The 18,777-nt window shown below is 70.5% G+C and overlaps 3 protein-coding genes across 3 annotated transcripts in view; all 3 read right to left on the bottom strand.

The window, feature by feature from the left end:
* Window positions 1-2,317: 2,317 nt before the first annotated feature.
* Window positions 2,318-4,861, bottom strand: LOC135286333 (profilin-1-like). The gene is made up of 3 exons (XM_064399462.1): window positions 4,654-4,861; window positions 3,237-3,429; window positions 2,318-2,549 (listed from the first exon to the last, which is right to left on the bottom strand). Exons 1-3 carry the CDS (start codon window positions 4,783-4,785, stop codon window positions 2,452-2,454), a joined length of 423 nt encoding a protein of 140 aa, XP_064255532.1. The 5' UTR covers window positions 4,786-4,861; the 3' UTR covers window positions 2,318-2,451.
* A 2,385-nt stretch (window positions 4,862-7,246) lies between these two features.
* On the bottom strand, window positions 7,247-9,895 carry LOC135286334 (sperm-associated antigen 7-like). The gene is given in 8 exon segments (XM_064399463.1): window positions 7,247-7,386; window positions 8,065-8,167; window positions 8,169-8,222; window positions 8,550-8,639; window positions 8,726-8,810; window positions 9,149-9,237; window positions 9,337-9,405; window positions 9,737-9,895. Coding segments are annotated over 8 exon segments (705 nt in total). The 5' UTR covers window positions 9,827-9,895; the 3' UTR covers window positions 7,247-7,261.
* A 367-nt stretch (window positions 9,896-10,262) lies between these two features.
* LOC135286299 (calmodulin-binding transcription activator 2-like) overlaps window positions 10,263-18,777 on the bottom strand; it is a 15,708-nt gene continuing 7,193 nt past the window's right edge. The window contains 25 exon segments of the mRNA XM_064399416.1: window positions 10,263-10,497; window positions 10,597-10,676; window positions 10,679-10,713; window positions 10,716-10,890; window positions 11,461-11,481; window positions 11,586-11,657; window positions 11,738-11,851; window positions 11,853-11,897; window positions 11,899-11,944; window positions 12,630-12,850; window positions 12,923-13,092; window positions 13,490-13,724; window positions 14,056-14,134; window positions 14,372-14,568; window positions 15,198-15,240; window positions 15,242-15,314; window positions 15,524-15,560; window positions 15,562-15,662; window positions 15,743-15,869; window positions 15,987-16,091; window positions 16,094-16,250; window positions 16,252-16,672; window positions 17,667-17,706; window positions 17,708-17,808; window positions 18,513-18,771. Of these exon segments, the coding sequence (XP_064255486.1) occupies window positions 10,434-10,497; window positions 10,597-10,676; window positions 10,679-10,713; window positions 10,716-10,890; window positions 11,461-11,481; window positions 11,586-11,657; window positions 11,738-11,851; window positions 11,853-11,897; window positions 11,899-11,944; window positions 12,630-12,850; window positions 12,923-13,092; window positions 13,490-13,724; window positions 14,056-14,134; window positions 14,372-14,568; window positions 15,198-15,240; window positions 15,242-15,314; window positions 15,524-15,560; window positions 15,562-15,662; window positions 15,743-15,869; window positions 15,987-16,091; window positions 16,094-16,250; window positions 16,252-16,672; window positions 17,667-17,706; window positions 17,708-17,808; window positions 18,513-18,771 (3,018 nt within the window). The 3' untranslated portion in view covers window positions 10,263-10,433.

Genomic DNA, 18,777 nt, shown 5'->3' with positions numbered 1-18,777 from the left:
GGCGCCAGGGCGGGGGGGGCCCCTCGCAGGGGGAGCGCGGCTGGGCGGGAAGCACCGCCCCCTGGGCGTGGCCTGGGAGGCGTGTTCCGCCCGCGCGCCTCCCATTGGTGGAGCGCGTTTAGGCGGGAAGGGGAGTCCTCCGCTACGCGAGGGGATTGGTCGGGGCGGAGGCTGGGGCGAGGTAGCCCCGCCCCTGTCTCGCGATAGTTCGCCATCTCGGGGGTCTGAGGGGAGCCGGCGGCGGCGGCGGCGGCGGCGGAGGAGGAGGAGGAGGGAGGGGGCGGAGGCCGGCGCCTCACGGAGCCGGTGCCGCCGCTGCTCGGCGCCCTGGGGCGGTGCCTGTCCCGTGCTCCTCCAGGCGGTGAGTGCTGGGGGGAGGTACTGGGAGTAATTTGGGACACTGGAGGGCGCTGTCAGGTGCTGGAAGGCTCTGAGGCGGTGCGGGGAAGCGCTTGGTACGCTGGGGGTCACTGGGAGGCGCTTTGGGTGCACTGGGAGGTGCTTTGGGGTCACTGGGGGGCACTTGGAGGTGCTCTGGGGTCACTGAGAGGCACTTTAGGGTCACTGGGGGCACTTTGGGTGCACTGGAGGTCGCTGGGAGGCCCTTTGGGTGCACTGAGGGGCACTTGGAGGCGCTTTAGGGTCACTGGGAGGTGCTTTGGAGTCACTGGGAGGCACTTTAAGCACACTGGGGGGCACTTTGGGGTCACTGAGAGGTGCTTTGAGCACACTGGGGGGCACTTGGAGGCACTTTAGGGTCCCTGGGAGGCACTTTAGGGTCACTGGGGGCACTTTGCGTGCACTGGAGGTTGCTGGGAGGCGCTTTGGGGTCACTGGGAGGCACTTTGGGGTCACTGGGGGGCACTTTGGGGTCACTGGGGGCACTTTGGGTGCACTGAGGGGCACTTGGAGGTGTTTTGGGGTCCCTGGGGGGCAGTGAAGGATGCCTGGCTCTACAGGGGCAATCTTGCGGGGTCATTCGCAGCCCCCCTGCTCAAACCGGCACATCCCGCTGAGCTCCAGCGCTGGCTCCAACTGGGAGTCACTGGTGAGGCGCTGCACCCTCCGCTCCCCAGCACTTCCATTCCCCTACCCTCCCAGTTTGGGGCCCCCCCTGAGGTGCTGGGGACAGGGGTGACACCGGTGCAGGTGTCGCACCAGGACACGGAGCGGGGGCAGCAGCGCTGTCCCGCAGGACAGGGGGGTCCCTTCACGGCAGGGGCCCCAACACCTGGGTCCGTCCGTGCTGGGTGAGGGCACAGGGGCAAGGACGCTGCCACCAGTGCACCCCAATTTCTGCCGTGGGGCAGCCGCGGGCTCTTCCCCCCTTCCGTGAGGCACGGGGGGGTGACGGGGGCAGGAAGCGCCGCAGCCGCCACATTGTCCTTATAAGGACTCGGCAGCACCGGGGCTGCTTCCTGCAGCCCGTCCCGCTGCACAGCTGCTGCTGCACCCGCAGCACCTTCCCACATCGCTGTCTGTGCCCTCCCTCACCCCGCAGCACCCCCATCTCCCTGTGCCCCACATCGCCGTCTGTGCCCTCCCTCACCCCGCAGCACCCCCATCTCCCTGTGCCCCACATCGCTGTCTCTGCCCTTCCTCACCCCACAGCACCTTCCCACATCGCTGTCTCTGCCCTTCCTCACCCCACAGCACCCCCATTTTCCTGTGCCCCACATCACTATCTCTGCCCTCCCTCACCCCACAGCACCCCTATCTCCCTGTGCCCCACATCGCCGTCGCTGCCCTCCCTCACCCCACAGCACCCCCATTTCCCTGTGCCCCACATCGACCCACTCCAGCACCTTCCCACATCGCTGTCTCTGCCCTTCCTCACCCCACAACACCCCGATTTCCTTCTGCCCCACATCACCCCATCCCAGCACCTCCCACATCCCCACCTCTACCGTGCACCGCCTTCTTCACCCCACATCTCCCCCATTTCCGTGCCGCACATCACCCCCAATCTCCCTCTGCCCCACATCAACCCACCCCAGCACCTCCCAGTCCCCCCCTCTGCCCCTGAACACCCGGAGCCCTGCCCCACAACCTGCCAGAAGAGTTCCTACCCCCCGATTCCCCGCAGCCCCTCCTGTTCTCCCCTCCTTTCCCCCCAATAAAGCCTCTGCCCCCCAACTTTGCCTCCTGAGCATCAGAGGGTGGGGGTGGGCAGCGTGGGGCGTGTGCTGAGGCGTCACCCCCGCCCTGAAGTGGACTTTGTGCCCCCGGGGCACGGCAGCACCCTTGGACCCGGTCCCCGCCCTGGGCGGAGGACAGAGCCGCGCCCCAGTCCCCGAGAGCCCTGAGCCACAGCGACTTCCCCACGAGGGCACTTTATTGCTGCCGGCAGCGGGGACTGGGGGCGGGCAGGGGGGCGGGGGACGGGGGTCCTGCTGGTCCCTGGCGGCTCCTGCTGGTCCCTGGGGGTCCGGGGGTGGCCCCCAGCCCCGCTCAGTACTGGCTGCGCCGCAGGTGGTTGGCCATCTCGTAGCATTTCTTGTTGACGCAGCCGCCGTGGACGCCCTCCTTGCCCATGGCCAGCACGATGGCTGCAGGGACAGGGACAAGGTGGGGGGGTCATCCCCAAAGCCCCCCAAAACCTCCAGACAGACGGGGGGGTCAAGGGGCACAAGGGCAGGAAAAGCAGGAGCTGGGGTGAAGGGATGCTGGGAGTTAACGGGAAGCAGGTCAGGGGTGACACAGGTGACAGGGCAGGTGACGTGGCCAAGGACACAGGGTGGCACTGGGGAAAGGGGGGGTACCTGGGGAGTGACACTGTGATGCCCTAAGTGTCACTTGTGTGGAGGCTGGGGGTCATGGGGGTGACAGGGACTGGGCAGGGGGTGACACGGGGTGACAGGGAGGTGGGCAGGGGGTGACACGGGGTGACAGGAGCTGGGCAGGTGACACGGGGTGACGGGGACTAGGCAAAGGGTGACATGGGGTGACAGGGAGGTGGGCAGGGGGTGACACAGGGTGACAGGAGCTGGGCAGGTGACAAGGGGTGACAGGGAGGTGGGGGACAGTGACATGGGGTGACAGGAACTGGGCAGGGGGCCACAGGGAGGTGGGCGGGGGTGACAGGGAGGTGAGGTGGCAGTGACACGGGGCCACAGGGGGAGGTTCCCCGCTGGTGATTTCCAAGCTGGGGGCTCACAGGGGCCAGGAGGGCAGGGGGGCACGAGGCAGGGGCGGCGGGGGGCAGCCCCCCGCCAAGGTGGGGAGGGGTCCCTCACTCTTGTTGGTGATGGCAGCCGTGATGTTGAAGGTGGGCGCTCCCGCGGCGCCCTTGGTGCGCAGGTCCATGCTGTGCTCGCCCTCCACCAGCAGCGAGTCGCGGATGACGGAGCAGCGCAGCCCCCCCAGCGTCAGCCCCTGCACCAGCAGCGGGCCCCGCTCGGGGCCCACCAGCGCCGCCACCTCCGCGGGCTGCGGGGGAACACGGCTGAGCCCCCGAGCCCACCCGAGGGGGGCGCGGCCGGCCGGGGACCCCCCGAGCCCGCCCCAGGGGGACACGGCTGCCCCCAGCCCACCCCCACCACAGCCTGTCCCTTCCGCAGGGTGGGGACACCCCAAAGACCCCCACCCATGGAGCACTAAAACCAAAGCCTGCCCCCCCCCCACCCCGAGTGTCCTGGGCTTGGGGCCCCCCCCCCGGGACTCAACTCCCGCTCCATGACCATAAATGGACCCCGGTGTCCCGGGACCCCCGTGACTCCCGACAGGGACCCCACCCCGCTCCCCGACCCCCGAGGGGTCCCCACAGGAGCACCCCAGAACCCAGGGATCCTCACGACCCCCCCCCCCAAATTAGGACCCTCCAGGGTTAACCCCTCCAGCAGCTGCCACGGGCGGGGGGAACAGCTCAGGAGCCCCAAAACCGGGAACCCCCTCAAGCAAAGCGCCCCCCACATTTCACCCAGACACCCCCAACTCCCGGGGACCCTCGGGAGACCCCCCCCCAATTCGGGGGACCCCCGGAACTCCCCCGTGACCCCCGAGAGGAACCAGAGCCCCCCTTTCCCACCACGGGCTTCCCCAAACTTCTCCCCCTTCCTCCCCCCACAATTTCCGTGGGGGGGAAGTGGGGATGGGGGGGGAAGGGAGGGGGGTGCGCGCGCGCCGCCCCTCCCCCACAGGAAGCCCCGGCCGCCCCTCCTCCACCGGGAAGTGGCCGCGCATTCCGCGCATTTTTAGAGGGTTTTTTAAAGTGGGGAGGGGTTCCTCCACACACACACACACACACCCCCCCCCTCCCCACCTCCACGAGACCCCCGCCGTGCAATAACGGGGACGGGGCGCGGGGAGCGGAGCACGTGTTCGCCCATCCCCCCCTTCCCCGCTCGCCTGCGATCCCCCCAAAAACGCCCCAAGCGGGGTTAAAGCGGGGGCTGCCTCCCCGCCGGACGCCCCCCTTTGCCTGCAGGGCCCCCCCCAGCCCCGGCCCTCCCCCGGTACCGGCTCCCGCCCCCCCCGCCCGCCCGCCCGCCCCGCCGCGCTCCACGCTGGCGCTTTTGCGTTTTTCTCCCTTTTTTGTCCTTCCCGCAGCCCGTCGCGGGAGGGGTGGGGGGGTCAGCCCCGCCCTCCGCGCGCTTGGGCGGGAAACGCCTCAGCGCGGCGCCCCCCCCGGCCCGGCCGCGCCCGGCCGCTCACCGTGATATTGGCGAAGGTCTTGCCCGGGGCGGCGGCCCACACGGCGGGGGTGTCTCGGTAGCCCACGATGGCGGCATCCTGGCAGGTGCCGTCCGCCAGCAGCGTCTCCACGTAGGGCGCCCACCCGCTCATGGCGGCGGCGGCGGGCGGGCGGGGCGCGGGGGCGCGGCCTTCCGCGGGGGGCGGGGTTTCGCCGGGGGAAGGGGGCGGGCTTTTCCCGTTCGGCGCCTGCGCGGTGCGGCGCGGGCGCGGCGGCGGCGGAGGAGCGGCGGCGGCGCCGCGCGGCGGTTTTCATAGGGGACGGCAGGGGGCGGGGCTGGGGGCGGGGCTTGGGGCGGGGAAGTGGGCGTGGCGCGGGGCGGGGCTTGGGTGGCGGGAGCGGCGGTTTTTGGGGGGGTTTTGTTATCGCGACCCCTCCCTCGCTGTCGCGACATGCCCCGCCCCCCCGCCGTGCTCCGTCACCGCTGCCGCCGCCGCCAGCGCTGCCCTCGCTGCGCCCGGCAGCCCAAACCCTTCCTGTGCCGACTATCGCGACATATCGAGGCTCGAGCACCCCCTCCGCATCCAGCATCGCGACCCCGCTTCCCTTACTGGGACCCTCCCCAATACCGCGACCCCCGCCCCTTATTGCGCCCCCCCTTCCCCGTTATTCCGCCTCCCCCCCGCTATCGCGACACCCCCAGCTCGGGGTGAGTCTGGGGGCGCAGGACCCCCCCCCCGCCCCTCCCCCCGCTTTGAGTCAGACCCCGGCGGGACTTTCCGGGGGGAGGGGGGAGGGGCGGCGGTTTCACTTCCTGCCCGGGGTGGGGGAGGGGCTCGGCGGTTGAGGACTTGGAGGGGGGGGGAGCGGAGAATTCGGGATCATCCCCCCCCCGAGGGGCGCCGAGGGTGTCAGGACCCCCAAAACTGGGTTGGGGGTGGGGGTCGAGGCCTCCTGGGGGTGCCCCCACGCCCCCCATAAAAGCAGCGGCCCCGCCCCCCCCTCGGGCGAGAACTTCCCCGGGAAGTGGTCAAAGCCACCGCCCCTCCCCCACGCTGTGGGGCCCGTGGGGCCGAGCTCCCCCTCCCCCACCCCCGGTGCTCCTTAGGGGCTGAACTCCCCCCCCCAAAAGAACTTGCACCCCTAAAATCGTCTCCCCCCCCACCCCTCCCCTTCTGGCTGCCGCTGCTCCCCCCAGGGTCGGGGGTCGTGTTTGAGGAGGGGGCTACGAACAGCCCCGGGGTGGGGGGGACATTTGGGGACCGTCCCCAAGTGCCACCAGCCCCGTGGCCCCGCCCCCTTTGTCCCGAATGTGACCACCCGGGGGGGGAGGGGCGGAGGGATGGGGGAGGGGAGGGGGAGGGTCCCAGCAGAGCCCGAGCCCCCCCTGAGCCCCTCCGGCTGTCCCGGGTGTTTGGGATGGGGGTCCGGGCTGACCGAGGGGTCATGGGGAGGGGGATGGGGCCGGTTTTGGGGTCACTTCACGGATTTGTGGCAATTGGAGAAGTGGGGGAGGGGTGGGAAAGGGCAGAATGTGGGGGGGGGGAGGGGGGGCACCGGGGTCCCTCTGCCCGCGGTGGGAGAGCAGTTTGGGGGGGGGGTGGTCGTGGGGTCCCTGTTTGGGGTGCCTGTGGGGGATCAGGAGGGGTTTGGGGCCGGGACACCCCAGGTTTGGCTCATTTTGGGGGGGTTCAGGGAGATTTGGGGATTCTGGGGGGGGGTTCAGGGGGATTTGGGGATTCTGGGGGGGTTCAGGGGGATTTGGGGATTCTGGGGGGGATTCAGGGAATTTGGCGAATCTGGGGGTTTCAGGCCCAGCTCTCTGTCTGTGTTCCCAGCGCTGAAGCTTCTGGAAGCTCCACTGGGAATGTTGGGGACCCAGCCACGAGTTCTGTCACAAGGGCAAAGACAAATTGGGCTCCAAATCCCCCCCCGGACCCCCCACTGGGGGACAGCTCCATCCAGGGCAGCACTGGGATGGAACTGGGACGGACTGGGAGCAGGAGAGTGACATGGAGCAAGACCAGTGCAAGGCACTGGGATGAACTGGGGATAACTGGGGGCACTGGGAGGCAGCTGGGGCTGTGCCCGGGGCGCAGGGTGGTCCCCATCCCTCTCCCACCCCAGGGCACTGGGCCACACCAACGTGTTTCCCCACGGCGCTGTCAGCTCAGGGCCCCTCTGGATCCTGAGAATCCCAAATGTGGAAATCCCAAATGTGAGAATCCCAAATGTGAAAACCCCAAACGTGAAAACCCCAAATGTGAGGATCCCAACTGTGAAAACCCCAAATCTGAAAATCCCAAATGTGAGAATCCCAAATCTGAAAATCCCAACTGTGAGAAACCCCAATGTGAAAATCCCAAATGTGAGAATCCCAACTGTGCAGGGCCAAAAAGAGGGGGAACGGCAGCAGGGCCCCCCCACCACGGGTCTCCCCCCACCCCAAATCCCTTTGTGAAGTAGGGAGTGGGACGTGGGGGTGCCCCCTCACCCCAACCGCCCCCCAAAAGAGACTCACAAGGACCAGGAGAGGAGAGCAGGTTCTTTATCACCCCGTGTGCCCCCGCCCCCTCCACCCGCCATTAAATACCCCCGGGGGTCCCCCGGCCCCCCCCCAGCCCCCCCTCACGCGCAGGGCCCCCCGGGGCCGGCCCCGTCCCCGTCCCCCGCCCGCCGCAGCCGCTTCTTGGCGCGGATCTCGTTCATGGCCTCCTCGATGGAGCGCGTGTCCCGCTTGTTGGCCACGGGCACTGCGGGCACGGAGACGCCGCTGGCGCCAGCGCCCCCAGAGCCCCGGGCGGGGACCCCCGGAGCCCCTGGGCAGGGACACCCGGGAACCCCAGACCCCTGGGCAGGGAGCCCTGGGACCCCCAGACCCCGTATCCCCCCAGGGCAGGGACACCCGGGACACCCAGACCCCGTATCCCCCCAGGGCTGGGACACCTGGGACCCCCAGACCCCCCCGGGCAGGGACCTCCGGGACCCCCAGACCCCCGGGCAGGGATCCCCAGACCCCTGGGCAGGGAGCCCCAGACCCCTGGGCAGGGAGCCCCAGACCCCGTATCCCCCCGGGCAGGGAACCCAGACCCCCAGGCAGGGACCCCTGGGAGCCCCAGACCCCCGGGCAGGGACCCCTGGGAGCCCCAGACCCCCGGGCAGGGACCCCCAGACCCCCGAGCAGGAACCCCCAGGAGCCCCAGACCCTGTATCCCCCCCAGGCAGGGACCCCCAGGACCCGGGGCCTGGCAGGACCCCCAGACCCCCTGGGCAGGGACCCTTGGAAGCCCCAGTAACCCCAGACCCCGTATCCCCCCATGGGCAGGGACCCCCAGACCCTGTATCACCCCCGTGCAGGGACCCCCAGTACCCCCAGACCCCGTATCCCCCCCCGGGCAGGGACCCCCAGACCCCCTGGGACCCCCGCTCACCGCAGCCGTACGCCTTGTTGGCCTCCATGGTGCGGGCGGCGGCCTTGGCGGCCTCGCAGCCAATCAGGTGCCGGTATTTGTCCTTGTAGTCGGTGGGGGGGCCCCGGGGGGGCGGGGCCGGACTCAAGCTCCGCCTCCTCCTGCTGTGCCGCCAGCTCCTGCAGGGGAGGGGTCAGCCACAAGCCACGCCCACAACACCACACCCACTCAGGCCACACCCACATAATTCATCCCACCATTATGCATGCATGCCCCACCCACTCAGGCCACACCCACATGATTCATCCCACTATTATGCATGCCCCACCCACTCAGGCCACACCCACCCCTGTAAGCCCTCCCTCCATCATCCATGCCACACCCACTCAGGCCACACCCACCCATGTAAGCCCTCCCACCATTACACATGGGCGCCCTGGCCACCCCGCAGAGCCCCGCCCATATCCCGTTGAAGCCCCGCCCCTTTCACACAAAGCCCCGCCTACCCGGAGGCGGCGCCGCTCCTCGGCCCGGGCCGGGTCCCACTCCTCCCCGCGCCGGTACGCCTCCAGCTCCTCGTCACAGGGCGCGAACTCCTGGGGACAGCGGCGTCACCTGGTGTCCCCCGGAGTCCCCAGCCCCCCCCCGGGACCCCCAGACCCCCCCCGGGACCCCCGCCCACCTTCTTGAACACCATGACGTAGCGGCTGTCCTCGTCGTCGCCGAAGGAGAACGACGTCAGGCCGGCCACCTCGGCCACGTCGTGCCTGGGGGGGACACGGGGCTGGCACTGGCGGTCCCCCGAGGGGTCCCTGGGCTCGCCCCGAGGGTCCCCGAGCGCCCCACTGCTCCCAGTGCCCTCCCAGCGCCCCCCAGTACTCCCTCATTGCCCTCCCAGTGCCCCCCAGTACTCCCTCAGTGCCCCCCAGTGCCCTCCCAGTGCCTCCCTGTACTCCCTCAGTGCCCTCCCAGTGTCCCCAGAGTGCACCCAGTACCTCCCCAGTGCCTTCCCAGTGCCCCCCCAGTGCCCCTCAGTGCCCTCTCACTGCTCCCAGTGCTCCCAGTATCCCCCAGTATCCCCCAGTACCCCCCAGGCCCCGCTCACAGGATGCTCCTCTCAATCTTGTTCATGGGCTGGAAGCGGCGCCGGGGCTCGCCGGTGGCCTGGATGAACTGGGACACCTCCTGCTCCATCTGGGGACACACGGGCAGCCCGGGGGAGCCCGGGGTTTGTGGGAGGCCCCGCGGGTGGGGGCCCCGGGACACCCGCCGAGGCACGGCCCCCCCACTCACCCTCTTCCTGAACTCCACCTTCTGGCGCTTCTCCTGCTCCTGCAGCTTCTTCATGCGCGCCGCTTGCTCTGGGGGGGACACGAGGGTCACCCCAAGCCGCTTTTGGGGCGCGGGGTCACCCCAAAACCGCCGGGGGCGGGGCCCTGAGCGGGCCGGGGGCGGGGCGTGCGGCCAACGGGGCGTGGCCAGGCGGGCCCCCCACTGTCACTCAGGACAGCGAGGGCGTGGCCAGGGCGCTGGGGGCGGGGCCTCGCGTGAGGGCCGGGGGGTTCTGAGGGGCCCAAGGCCGGGACGCGCCGGTTCCCCCGCCCGGTGCCCCCTCTCCGGGGCCGGGACGCGCCGCCGCCCGCCCGGCGCTCCCGCCCCGCGGCCTCCGCGCCCTCCCCGGCCCTGCTGACCCCCGCGCCCGGCGCCGCGCCTCGCCGTCGGCCGCGGCGGGCGGCCGCTCCATGGAGCTGAGGATGGAGCCCAGCAAGTCCAGCTCCGCCATCTTGCGACGGGGCGGCGCCTGACGCCGCGCGCGCGACGCGTCCCCGGCGTCCTCTGGCGTCACGGCGGCGGGGACGTGGGCGGGGCCGGGGGCGGAGCGGGGAGCGGGGCGTGGCCAGGATTAGGGGGCGTGGCCTGCTCTTAAAGGGCGCGTCCCTGCAGCGATGTCACCTCTCCCCCATGTCCCCCGCAGTGTCCCCTCTCCCCCATGTCCCCTCTCCCCAACGAGGTCCCTTCCCTCCCTCCCTCCCTCCCTCCCATATCCCCTCTCCCCCCGCGATGTCCCCTCCATCCCCCCCCGTGTCCCTCCCGTGTACCCTCTCCCCCATGTCCCCCGCAGTGTCCCCTCCCTGCCATGTCCCCTCTCCCCAGCGATGTCCCCTCCGTGTCCCCTCCGTGTCCCCCCCACACAAACACAGCCACACCGCCTCTTTCATTCCCGCTTCCTCGTTTTTTAATGGAACTTTGTACAAAGAGCCCACGCGGGCCGGGGGGGGGGGGGTCTGGGCATGCGGGGGAGGGGGTGCGGGGGGCTGTCCCCGCCTTGTCCCCCTCCTGGGGACACCCAGACACGCCAGGGGGGGACAGGGGGGCAGCCCGCGGGGGGCTCACGAGGCCAGGCCCCGCGTCTGTAAACTCTCCACCTCCTTGTTCTGCTTCAGCTCCTCCATCCTGGGAAACACCGATGGTGGGGAGGGGGCTCGGGCTACTGGAGACCCCTCCCCAGGCCGCCGCCCCTCCCCGGGGCTGCCCCCGCGTCCCCTCCCGTACCGGTGGCGGCAGCGCCGCAGGAACCTCATGATCTTCCTGGCTGCCTGGTCCTGCTTGAGGGTGAGGAAGGTGCTCCTGGGGAGGGGGACGAGGGCGCGGTCAGGACCCCCGCGGGCCGCGCCCCCCGGCCCCGGGGCGCCGCGGGTCCCACCGGTGCTGGCGGAGGCTGCGGAAGCGCTGCTGGATCAGCACGGCCGCGCGCCGGCGCCGCTGGAAGCGCTTCTGCTCCGCGTAGCTGCGGAACTTGCTCTGGATCAGGATGGCGGCCTGCGTCATCCGCTGGAACAGGGCGAACTGGGGGGCAGGGGACACTGGGGTCAGCCTGGGGTCACCCCAGAGTCACCCCAGAGTCACAGCACCCCCTAACAGTGACCCCAGAGTCACCCCAGTGTCACAGCACCCCCTAACTGGGACCCCAGTGTCACCCCAGTGTCACCCCAGTGTCACAGCACCCTGCGTCATCCGCTGGAACAGGGCGAACTGGGGGGCAGGGGGACACTGGGGTCAGCCTGGGGTCACCCCACTGTCACCCCAGTGTCACAGCACCCTGTAACTGGGACCCCACTGTCACCCCAGTGTCACAGCACCCCTAACAGCGACCCCAGGGTCACCCCAGTGTCACCCCAGTGTCACAGCACCCTGCGTCATCCGCTGGAACAGGGCAAACTGGGGGGCAGGGGGACACAGCATCCTCAAACGGGACCCTGGTGTCACCCCAGTGTCACAGCACCCCACTGGAGCAGGGCAAACTGGGGTGACACACGGGATACAGAAGGGGGCACCCCAAATCCACCCCAGCAAGGACCCCCGTGCCCAAACACCCCAAAACCTGAGTGACCCCCAACTCCCCCCCTCCCCCGTTACCTTCAGAGCGATCCAGGTCAGCTTGTGGGGCAGAGACAGGGGGGGTTAGGGGGGTCTGGGGGCTGCCCGGGGTGGGTTGGGGAGGGGGTTTTGGGGGGTTTTGGGGGTCCCCCAGCCCTCGGCACCTGCTTGTACTTGCGGTAGCAGCGCTGGATGACGGCGGCCGCCAGCTCCTGCTGCTCCTTCAGCCGCCGGCCCTGGGGGCGGCGCGGGGGTCAGCAGAGTTGGGGACCCCCCCGGGGGGGGTTTTTGGGGCTCTGGGAAGGGGGGCACGCACCCGGTACTTGCGGAAAGCCCCCTGCACCAGGCGCGCGGCCTCGTAGAGCTCGTGCTGCTCCTGGTCGCTGAGGGTCAGCAGCGCCACGGCCCCCCCCTCGCCCCGCGCCCCCCCCGGACGCGTTCAGGAACTCGGCCCAGCCCGCGGCCGAGGGGGGGGGGCGGCCGCTCGGGGACCCCCGGGGACCCCCGCGAGGCCGCCTCGGCCCTGGGGAGCACGCAGCAGGGTCAGGGGGGGGCTCGGGATGGCACCCCAGGGTGGGACGTGCCCGTGGAGTGTCACCCAGTGTCCCCAGGGGGATGTTGAGGGGTCCCAGGGGCCAGGGGATGGCCCCAGGGGTTTGCAGGATGAGGGAGACCCCCACTAAAGGACCCTCCCAAGGGGAAACAGGCACCGGGACTCCCCAGAGCACCCCGGGGTGCTGCTAAAAGTGGGAGACCCCCACTAAAGGACCCTCCCACGGGGACACAGACACCAGGACCCCTGAGAGCACCCCGGGGTGCTGCCAAATGGGGGTGACGCCACCCAGGGGTTTGCAGGATGAGGGAGACCCCCACTAAAGGACCCTCCCAAGGGGAAACAGGCACCGGGACCCCCCAGAGCACCCCGGGGTGCTGCTAAAAGTGGGAGACCCCCACTAAAGGACCCTCCCACGGAGACACAGACACCAGGACCCCTGAGAGCACCCCGGGGTGCTGCCAAATGGGGGTGACGCCCCCCAGGGGTTTGCAGGATGAGGGAGACCCCCACTAAAGGACCCTCCCAAGGGGATACAGCCTGTCCCAGTCACTGGGACCCCCCCCAGAGCACCCCGGGGTGCTGCTGAACGGGGGTGACCCCCCTCCCCAGGGAGCTGAGGGTGCCCCTGGACACCCCCCAGCCCCAGGGGTACCTGTGGGCGGGCGCGGGGGGACGGTCGACGCTCTCCAGGTAGGTGGCCAGCCAGGCCATGGCAGCACCCAGCCCCGCTGGCCCGGCCGGCCCCGGGGTCCCCGTGGTCCCCCCCGCTGCTCCCAGTGCTCCCAGTGCCCCCGGGGGCCCCCCCGGTGCCTCCTGCTTGATGCGCTCGGGGGTGGCCTCGATGATCTGTCGCGCCAGCGTCACCACCTCGGCCTGGGGGACAAAGGAGCTTGGGGCTCTCCTGCCCCGGGGGCGTCCCCAGCCCCGGCTGCACCCCGGCTTTACCTGCAGGGCGTCCGCGGGCAGGGCCAGGGCGTCCTCAGGGGGGCTGGGGGGCACTGCCACCCCCCAGCCCTCCTCCTCGGAGGGGCCAGGGGGGCCGGGGGGCAGCGGGACGGAGCCGGGACCCTCGGAGAGCCCCGAGGGGGAGGACAGGCTGCTGGCTGTGCTCAGCCCTGGGGACAGAGGGGACACGGCGGGGGGGTTAGAACTGGGGAGAGACACCCCCAGGGGACAGAGGGGACACAGCAGGGGGGGTTAGAACTGGAGAGGGACACCCCCAGGGGACACAAGAGACACCCCCGGGGGACAGGGGGGACACACCAGGGACACAGAGGGGCTGACGAGGACAGAGGACACGGGGGACATGGGGGTGGCACAGGAAACACGGGACAGGACAAAGAACACCTGGGCACACAAAGATGTACAGGGGACACGGTGGGGGGGGGGAGCCTGGAGGGGACAACGATGCCCTGGGGGCACACGAAAGGGGACAACGTGGTGACAGCGACCCCAGCAGGGGGGACACAGCGACAACGGGACAGAGTGACAGAGCCCAGGGCGGTGCCGTACCTGTGTCGGGGCTGGCGGACAGCGGCGAGGGCACACGCAGGCCGGGCAGGTGACAGCGCGGGGACGCGGGCGACACCTGCAGCTCCTCCAGGCGGGTGGCCAGGGCCAGGTGGCCGCGGGCCCGCGCCAGGGCCAGCGGCAGCCGCCCCAGCGAGTCGGGGACGGCCAGCGCCCGCCGGTCCCAGCGGCACAGCCGCTCCGCCGCCTCCCGGTGCCCCAGGGCGCACGCCCACATCTGGGGACACGGAGGTGACGGTGTCCCCGAGGCGGCCATTGTCCCCAGATGCCACCCCTGGTGTCCCCACAGCCGTGTGAGGCACCCCTTGGGGTGCACTGCCAGCCCGGCCACCCTGCCCTGCTGTCACCAGCACGGCCACAGTGCCCTCAGTGTCCCCAGTGCCCTCAGTGTCCTCAGTGCCCTCAGTGTCCCTCAGTGTCCTCAGTGTCCCCAGTGTCCTCAGTGTCCCCAGTGCCCTCAGTGTCCCCAGTGTCCCCTGACACCCCCCAGTGTCCCCAGTGTCCCCAGTGTCCCCTGACACCCGCCAGTGTCCCCAGTGTCCCCTCACCAGCGGGGTGCAGGAGAAATGGTCCACGTTGAGGGGGTCGATCTCCTGCTCCAGCTCCAGGCTCTCAACTGCCAGCGCCCTGCAGGGACAGCAGGGGACACAGGCTGGCAAGTGTCACCTCTGCCCATCGCTGCCCCCGCCTCGTGCCAGCGAGGTCCCCGGGTGTCCCCCCACAGGTGTCCCCCAAGGTGTCCCCAGGTGTCCCCCAAGGTGTCCCCAGGTATCCCCAAGTGTCTCCAGCTGTCCCCATGTGTGCCCCAAGGTATCCCCAGCTGTCCCCAGCTGTCCCCAGCTGTCCCCAGGTGTCCCCGCTCACCGCCAGCGCCGCAGAGCCTCCACCAGGCTGGCGTAGCCCTGGGCAGCCGCCAGGTGCAGCAGTGTCATGCCACGGAAGGTCACCCCGTGCGCCAGCATCGAGGTCCCCGCTGTCCCCGCTGTCCCCGACGTCCCCGGCCGGGCCATCATGGCCTCGCAGACGGCCACCACCCGCGCCTCGAAGGACGAGCCCGGCCCCTGGAGCCGGGAGAACCTCAGGGGACGCCAGGGCACGGGGAGAGGGGGGGCACGGGGGGCAGGAGGGAGCACCGGGGGGTCCCGAGAGGTGGCAGGGGACGGTGGAGGGGGACAGTGACCTGGAACGGCAGGACACGGGAGGGTGGGGACAGGGGGACAGCAGGGAAGGGCAGAGGGCATGAGGGACACAGTGGGGACATCAGGGAATGTCGCAAGACCCTTGAGGACATGAGGGACACAGTGGGGACATCAGGGAAGGGCAGAGAGCATTGGGAGACCCTCGAGGACATGAAGGACATAGGGGGGACATCAGGGGACATCACAAGACCCTCAAGGACGTGAGGGACACAGTGGGGACATCGGGGAATGGCAGAGGACATGAGGGACACAGTGGGGACATCAGGGAAGGGCAGAGAGCATTGGGAGACCCTCGAGGACATGAGGGACACAGTGGGGACAGCAGGAGACCCTCGAGGACACGAAGGACACGCGGGGACCATGGGGACCCCGGGGATTCCACAGACACGGGGGATGCCAGGTGACACTACAGCACGTTTGGGGACACCGGGGACATCAGGGCACGTCAGGGGACACCGGGATCACCAGGGCTGACCTGGGGGTGGCCTCACCTGCTCGGGGGGGGTCTCGGAGGGAGCCCCCCGTGGGGGGGCGGGGGGGGGGCAGGGCCCCCAGGCGCGTCTCCAGCTGCTCCAGGCGCTCCAGGATGGACAGACGGAACTGAGCCTCTGCCAGAGGGGGGGGGACACGGGGGTGAGGGGGGCACCCTGACAGCCAGAGCCCCCCCCCCCCCGAGCACCCCAATCCCAGAGAGCATCACCCCACAGGTTGTGGGGTCACCACAACGGGACCCATCCCAAAAGGGGATGAGCTGCCCCGGGGGCGGTTACCCCATTCGGGGGTCCCTTTTTGGGGGTGGGGGGTGGTCCTCACTCACCGTCCAGCGCCAGCCAGTCCAGCTGTGCCCCGGGGGGGGCCCCGCGGTGCCCCCCGTGCCCGGTACTCGAAGGGCGCCGCGGCCGAGAGCAGCCGGGGGGGACAGGCCACGCGCAGGGCGGCCACGCCGGCCTCGTGGGCTGGGGAGGGGGACACGGCTCAGCGCGGCGGGGAGGGGGACACGGGGTGGGGGGCGCCCCCGGGGCAGGGGGACACTCACGGGGGCAGTAGCAGCGCAGCACGCCCGGCTGCACCAGCGCGGCCGGCACCGAGGTGCGGTCGAAGAGACACGAGTAGGCAGCGCCGGGGTCGCCCCAGGGACCCGTGATCAGCACCTTCACCCCGCCCTGCGGTGGGGGGACACCGGGGGGGGTCAGCGGGGACCCCTGGGGGGTGGGAGGGGGGGGGAAAGGGGGACAACACCCCCTCCTCACAAAGCGTTCACCTCGGGGCGCGTCACTCACCTCGGGGTAGGACCACTCCGGGGAGAAGTCGGTGATGGCCACGGGGGGCTCGCTGGGGGGGCCCGCGGGGGTCGAGGGGAGGTGGTGGGGGGGCGTGCTGGGGGGGGCTGGCGCAGGTTCGGGGGGACCCCCGTGTCCCCCGCCAGCAGCTCGGGGAAGGGCGGGGGGAAGGCGGGCTGGGGCAGGGGGGCGGCGCCGAGGGGCTCCTGGGGACCCGCGCCCTGCTTCCCTTCCTCCTCCTCCTCTTCCTCCTCATCCTCATCCTCCTCCCGCCCCGGGGGGGGGCGCGCCGGGGGGGGCCTCGGCCTCGCAGCCGTAGGTCTGCCCGCGGCGGGGGCTGTTGAGGAAGCAGTCGGGGTCGAAGGCGGCCGGGGGCGGCGGGGCGCTGGGACACGACCCCTCGGGGGTCACCACCAGGTGCTGGCTGGGGGTCAGCCCCAGCGGCTGCTCGGGCCCCCCCGGCGCCGCGCCGCCCCCCCCGAGGCTGCCCACCACCACCAGGGGCAGCCCCCCGGCAGCGGGGGGCGCGGCCCGGGGCCCCTCGGCGTCCCCCAGCCCCGGGGAAGGCTGCGTGGTGTCGGGGGAGGAGGAGGGGGCGGGTTTGGGGGGGTCCCCCGAGCCCCCCCGGTCCATTTTGGGGGAGATGATGCGGTGCTTGGTGCTGCTGCACTTGTGGCCGGGAGCGCCTGCGGGGGGGGCAACAGGGGGGGGGCGTCAGATTTTGGGGAGTCCCCGAGGAGAATTTGGGACTTTGGGGCGTTCGGAGGAATTCTGGGGGGGGTCCCGAGGGGTTTGGGGTGAGGTCTGCACGGGCCCCAAGGACAAGTCGGGGTCCCAGGAGCTGTTCTGGGATCCCAAGGGGTTCTGGGGGGTCCCGAGGGTGTTCTGGGGGGTCCCAAGGGGTTCTGGGGGGGTCCCAGGGGCTGTTCTGGGGGGTCCCAGGGGCTGTTCTTGGGGGTCCCGAGGGGGTTCTGGGGGGTCCCAAGAGGTTCTGGGAGGTCCTGAGGGGTTCGGGGGGGTCCCAAGGGGTGCCGGGGGGTCCTGAGGGGTTCTGGGGGGTCCCGAGGGATTCTAGGGGGTCCCGAGGGGGTTCTGGGGGGGTCCCAAGGGGGTCCAGGGTGTCACAGTGGTTTGGGGGGATCCCAGGGAGGGTTCAGGAAGAGCTGGAAGAGACCCCCAGGGGGATGAGAGTCCCAGTGGGGTCCCTGGGGGTTTGGGGGTCCCGGGGGGGGGTCCCTGGAGATTTGGGGGTCCCATTCAGCTGAGGGAAATCCCAGTGGGTTCCCCGGGGGTTCAGGGGTCCTGGTGGTTTCCCCCGTGGGTTCCCCGGGGTTTTGGGGTCCCCTGGGGGCTCAGGGGTCCCAGTGGGCTCCCCAGGGTTTTGGGGGGGTCAGTCTCACCCAGGCCCCCGGCGCAGAGGCAGGCGTGGGTGCGGGGGTCCCTGGGGTTTGGGGGTCCCGGTGGGTTTCCCCAGTGGTCTCCCCGGGGTTTGGGGGTCCCCGAGGGTTTGGGGGGTCAGTCTCACCCAGCCCCCCGGCGCAGAGGCAGGCGTGGGTGCGGGGGGCCCTGGGGGTTTGGGGGTCCCAGTGGGTTCCCCAGGGGTTTGGGGGTCCCGGTGGGTTTCCCCAGTGGTCTCCCCGGGGTTTGGGGGTCCCTGAGGGTTTGGGGGCTCAGTCTCACCCAGGCCCCCGGCGCAGAGGCAGGCGTGGGTGCGGGGGGCCCGGCCGGGCCTGGTGCCTCTCCAGCACGTGCTGCACCAGCTGCTCCAGGGACAGCCCGGGGGCAGCGGCCCCGTTCCCGCAGCCCCACTTCACCCCGTGGACTGCGGGACAGGGGGGACACCCCTCAGCGCCAGAGCCCCCCCAAAACTGCCGCGCGCAGCCCCCCCACCCCGTGGGAAAGGCAGCACAAAATCCCTCCAGGAGGGGGTTTGGGGTTCCCTCCCCGACCCCCCAAAACAGCCTCGGGCTGCCCCAGTCCTGCTTCACCCCAGAGAAAAACAGACAAAATCCTACAGGAGGGTTTGGTGGATCCTCCCCAGTCCCCATAAATATCCCACAAACAGCACAACAAATCCGCCAAAAAAAGATAATTTTGGGCATCCCCCCTTCCCAAACCCCCCGGGAAAAGCCCCTCACTCACACAGGGGGGGTTTGGGGTGTCCTCCCCTCCCCAACCCCCATAAAAGCAACAACAAATCCACCAAAAAAAAGGACAATTTTGGGCGTCCCCCCTACCCAAACCCCCGGAAAAGCCCCCCACTCACACATGGGGGGTTTGAGGGCATCTCCCCCCTCCACCCCCATAAACATCCCACAAACACCACAACAAATCCACCAAAAAAAAAGATCATTTTGGGCATCCCTCCATCCCAAAGCCCCCAGGAAAAGCCCCCACACTCACAAAAAGGGGTTTGAGGGCATCTCCCTCCTCCAGCCCCCCATAAATATCACAAGAAATACGCCAAAAAAAGACAATTTTGGGCGACCCCCCTACCCAAACCCCCCGGAGAAGCCCCCCACTCACACATGGGGCGCAGCTGTGCCACCAGCTCCTCCTGGGACCACTTGAGCCACTCGCGGGGGTCGGCGGAGGCGGCGCAGAGCGGGGGGGCCCCGGGGCAGAGGGGGGGTCCGCAGAGCCGGGGGGCGCAGCCCCGCCCGCCCTCCTCCATGGCCGGCACGTTCAGGTAGTGCACCAGCACGATGTCGGGGTTCTGGGGGGCACAGGGGCAGCGCTGGGGCGGGGCCGGGGGCCCGGGGGGGTTTGGGGGGTCCTGGGGGTCCTGGTT

The sequence above is a fragment of the Passer domesticus genome, chromosome 26, assembly GCF_036417665.1.
Source record: "Passer domesticus isolate bPasDom1 chromosome 26, bPasDom1.hap1, whole genome shotgun sequence".
Taxonomy (NCBI): Eukaryota; Metazoa; Chordata; class Aves; order Passeriformes; family Passeridae; genus Passer; species Passer domesticus.
Note: the sequence above shows the minus strand (reverse complement) of the source record. Positions and strands in the feature narration are given on the sequence as shown.

Coding starts and splice junctions, on each gene's coding strand:
- LOC135286333 (XM_064399462.1), bottom strand. CDS start 4,785: ATGAGCGGGTGGGCGCCCTACGTGGAGACGCTGCTGGCGGACGGCACC. Junction 3,430..4,653: donor AGACCTTCGCCAATATCACG/GTGAGCGGCCGG, acceptor GTTCCCCCGCAG/CCCGCGGAGGTGGCGGCGCT. Junction 2,550..3,236: donor GGCTGCCATCACCAACAAGA/GTGAGGGACCCC, acceptor CTGTCCCTGCAG/CCATCGTGCTGGCCATGGGC.